This window comes from Salvia miltiorrhiza, chromosome 4 (assembly GCF_028751815.1).
Source record: "Salvia miltiorrhiza cultivar Shanhuang (shh) chromosome 4, IMPLAD_Smil_shh, whole genome shotgun sequence".
NCBI classification, from domain to species: Eukaryota; Viridiplantae; Streptophyta; class Magnoliopsida; order Lamiales; family Lamiaceae; genus Salvia; species Salvia miltiorrhiza.
In genome coordinates this window covers 30,459,849-30,463,495 of record NC_080390.1, presented here as the reverse complement: position 1 = coordinate 30,463,495, position 3,647 = coordinate 30,459,849, and the positions used below count along the sequence as shown (strand labels likewise).

The window sequence follows — 3,647 nt, the reverse complement described above, 5'->3', positions numbered from 1 at the left end:
CCCTGGCCGGAGAAGCAAGAAAGTTGCAGCTGAGTGAGTTGGAAGAACTTCGGTTGGAGGCCTACGACAATGCAGTGCTCTATAAAGAGCGAACCAGGAGGATCCATGATGCCAAGATCAGAAAAAAGGAATTTCTGGTGGGCCAAAAAGTCCTACTTTTCAATTCACGCTTCAAGATGATGGCTGGGAAACTTCGTTCAAAGTGGTCAGGATCGTTCGTGATCAAAGAATTTTTTTCAAATGGAAGCATAGAAGTGTATGATCACAATGGAGTTGATACGTTCGTGGTGAATGGGCATCGCTTGAAGCCATACCATGAACTTGCTGAGATGGAAAAGGAGAAGGAGAAATGCCACCTTCTCGACCCTGTGTACGAGTAAAGATGAAGAGAGAGTCGAGCTCAAGACGGGAAACAAGAGCGCTTGCTGGGAGGCAACCCAGTGCTGAGTTTCGGTATGATCTGTACCGAATTTTCTTTCTTTTTTTTCAAGTTGTTTTGTTTTGTTTGGATGCACTAACCCTATAGGGAGTCGGGCCAAGATGAATTGGAAGGAGGCCCAGAGGAGAATCCGAGCCCACTTTGCGTTGCAAAGTGTGTAGGTGGAGAGTTGGGGGTTGGAATGATCTGGAAGAGGGCTTACGAAGAGGGGTGACGTAAGCGTGTCAGTGGCAAGCGGCGATGTGACGGGAGCCCTTCGGTTTCCGCAGAAAATTTGAAATTCAAATTTTTGCCATGATTTCTTTCCTTAAAAATTTCTTTTTTCTACCATAACCGCCATTCTTACCATCTTTAAAGCCCTTAACCCACGATTTTCTCCCACAAACCCTAACTTCCGAAAACTGCTACACCACGATCTCCACTCGCCCCAAACCCTAAATTTCCATAACTGCCGATCACTCTTCTTAAAGAACAACCCTGCTCCCAAAATCCCCACAAAATCCAAAACTTCCACGCTAATTCTAAGTCTTTTGATCTTTGCAAATCACTATGGCAAAAACCAAAGGAGGAACTGGCTCCGGAAGCACCCAACCCCCGAAGAAGAAGAACACCAAACCCCCACCTCCAAAGCGGACCACGAGGCGAACCGCTTCGGAGGAGACCTCCACCAAAGTCATTGAAGACCCTTTGCTGACTATTCAACCCGAGGACAGAGGGCGTGCCGAAGTCCTTCAACAAGAGGAACGTGAGGACGCAAGAACAGCCGCTGAGTCAAAACAACCGGAGAAACCGGACGAAGAGGAACCTGAATTCTCACCTCCTGTGAAGAAATCGAAGAAAGCCCAGATGGGCAAGGCAACTCCGGCGCGATCCATTGTCGCACCACCTCCTGTTCAAGCCCAACCTCAACCGCAAATTCCAGAAACCTCCATGCAGGAGGAGAGAACCGCTTCCGAGGATACGGAAGGAGAAGAACAAGAGAAAGCGGAGGAGGAGAAGGTGGAAGAAGAGAAGATGGACGAAGAGGAGGCTGATGAGCAAGAAGAAGTTGAGGCCGTGCAAGAGGAGGAGGTGGAGGTTCCGATACCGCAAAGCAAGAGACCAGGAGTGAAAATGAAGCTTGATGTTGCGAAGCCCCCATTACCAGTTAAGGCCAGACCAGCACCGGCAGGAAGTAAGTGTTGGATTTGTATACTGAAAGCAAGAACGTTTTATGCTTGTATACAATGTTTCCTAAGTTCACTATCTAATCTCCTATCTGATTGTGTTCATGATTGCATATGTATGTTCTTTATCTCTATATAAGTAGATTATATGGTGTGTTGTAGATCACAGAAGACCATATAATTGGAATAACCTTAAGAGATATAATATGATCACAGCCGAAATAACTCTAGGACAAGTTATTGGTTTAGGCTGCAGTATAGATGGAAGTAGTTTGTCTTGGCTACTTGTCTATACTGGTACGTCATTACGTATTGATAGGACCAACAGTTGAGATGTATTCTTCTATCTGACTTAAGTGAAGAATCAAGATCTCGGTGACTCATAAATCTTAATACTAATAAGTATTCAGATATATATGTTAATTCGTATATCACTTTGACTTACTATGGGCGAGAGTTAAATGCTAACTCGAGTACTCTGTATCTTGGGTGATAGCGGTTAATATATGATATTTGATTATCTGTATTAGTACCCGTATCCGGTATAGGATAATGACATCCCCTTAAGGAGCTCAATAAGGTTTATTACGCTAAACCCTGCAGGTTGATTAAGTTCAGGCGTAATAATAAAGTTTGAGTGGTACTGCTTAAGGATTTATAAAGAGATTAATTAATTTAAGCTGTCAGAGCTCTAATTAATTAATGGATGTCGGATATTTTAAATACGGAGATTTAATAAGTCTAAATACAAGCCCCGACTCATCACCGGCAATAAAGGGGTAAGTCAGTATCGGTTCTCTAGTGGAATGAACTGATATTTATAAATTAATTATGGTCTGGGCTGACCATAGATAAATTAATTTATTTGAGGCCCATCTTTATTCCTTGTATCTGGTCCCTGGACTGGCCCAATGTCTCCTAGCCCTAGAAGGAGAGAAAGACGCCTCCAACACTAATTCTGTGCCCACACGTATTTAATTTTATTTAAATACAGCTGTTAGCTCTCAGGAAAAGATACTGATGAAAATTAGGGTTTTTGAGAGAGCTGTGGGGCGCAGGAAAAAGTGTGGAGCATTCTCTCTTGGGACTTTCATAGATCGTTGTCCATCCAACGGTGAAAGCTGAGCGGGATACAGTCGAGAAGATCAGAGCTGGAGTCAGATTTTCGCAGGAAACCAAGTTCTGGCAGTCTCCGTAAAACGGCCATAACTTCCTCCACAGAACTCCGATTCAGACGAATCAGGCGGCCACGGAAAGCTCTTTCGAAGACGAAGAAGTCGTATTTCTGCACAAAATACGATTGGAGGTCGTTTGAGGGGTCAAACGGAGCGTTGAAGTTGGCTGACCTGTTCAGCGACAGATTGACGAATTCTTCTGAATTCTTCAGGTATTTCTGAACTCCAATGTGCAGCTGTTAAATTCATAGGAGCATGTTAGGATTTAATCGTTGTATGGTAAATTAATAATAACCAAGAAACGATCATCGGGCAAAGCGGAACGTTAATTCAGTTTAATATTCCTTCAATTGGTATCAGAGCCCAGGATTAATTTCTTGGCTCTATTATTAATTTATGTACGATTAATAATGTGCGTTGTTTTTAACTGTTGTTGTTCTTCGTGATTCGTTGATTCGTGGAATACGTCGGTTTGACGTTGTAATTGTTTTTCCACCACGAGAAAATCCGTGGTTAGATTAGATTTTCGAATTGTATTCGTTTTTCTGTTGTAATCTGTAATTTTGGAGAACAAACGAAGAACACGAAGAACGGGGATGAGGCTGTTTGCCAATTCAACCCGGCACCGGAATCAGGTTGCAGGCGGCCGCGCGAGGCGTGGCGAGGCTGGGCGAGGGCTGGAAGCAGCGGGCAGGGGCGGTGCGCGCCCGGGGCTGCGCCTGCGCGCTCTGCGCGCTGCGCGCCCGGCGGGCGGCACGCTGCCGCTGCTGTTGCCGCACGCTGGAGCCGCTGCTGTCGCCATTCGTTGCTGCTGCCGGGGACGCCAAGCCGAGTCAAGCGAGAGCTGCTGCCGACCGTTGACGCTGC

General features: G+C 45.3%; 1 protein-coding gene across 1 annotated transcript; it reads left to right on the top strand.

Moving 5' to 3' along the window:
• The first annotated feature begins 988 nt into the window (after nucleotides 1–988).
• LOC131023273 (uncharacterized) lies at nucleotides 989–2,636 on the top strand. Its single transcript, XM_057952820.1, has 2 exons — nucleotides 989–1,613; nucleotides 2,614–2,636. The coding sequence occupies exons 1-2, from the start codon at nucleotides 989–991 to the stop codon at nucleotides 2,634–2,636; spliced, it is 648 nt and encodes a 215-aa protein (XP_057808803.1).
• The last annotated feature ends 1,011 nt before the right edge of the window (nucleotides 2,637–3,647 follow it).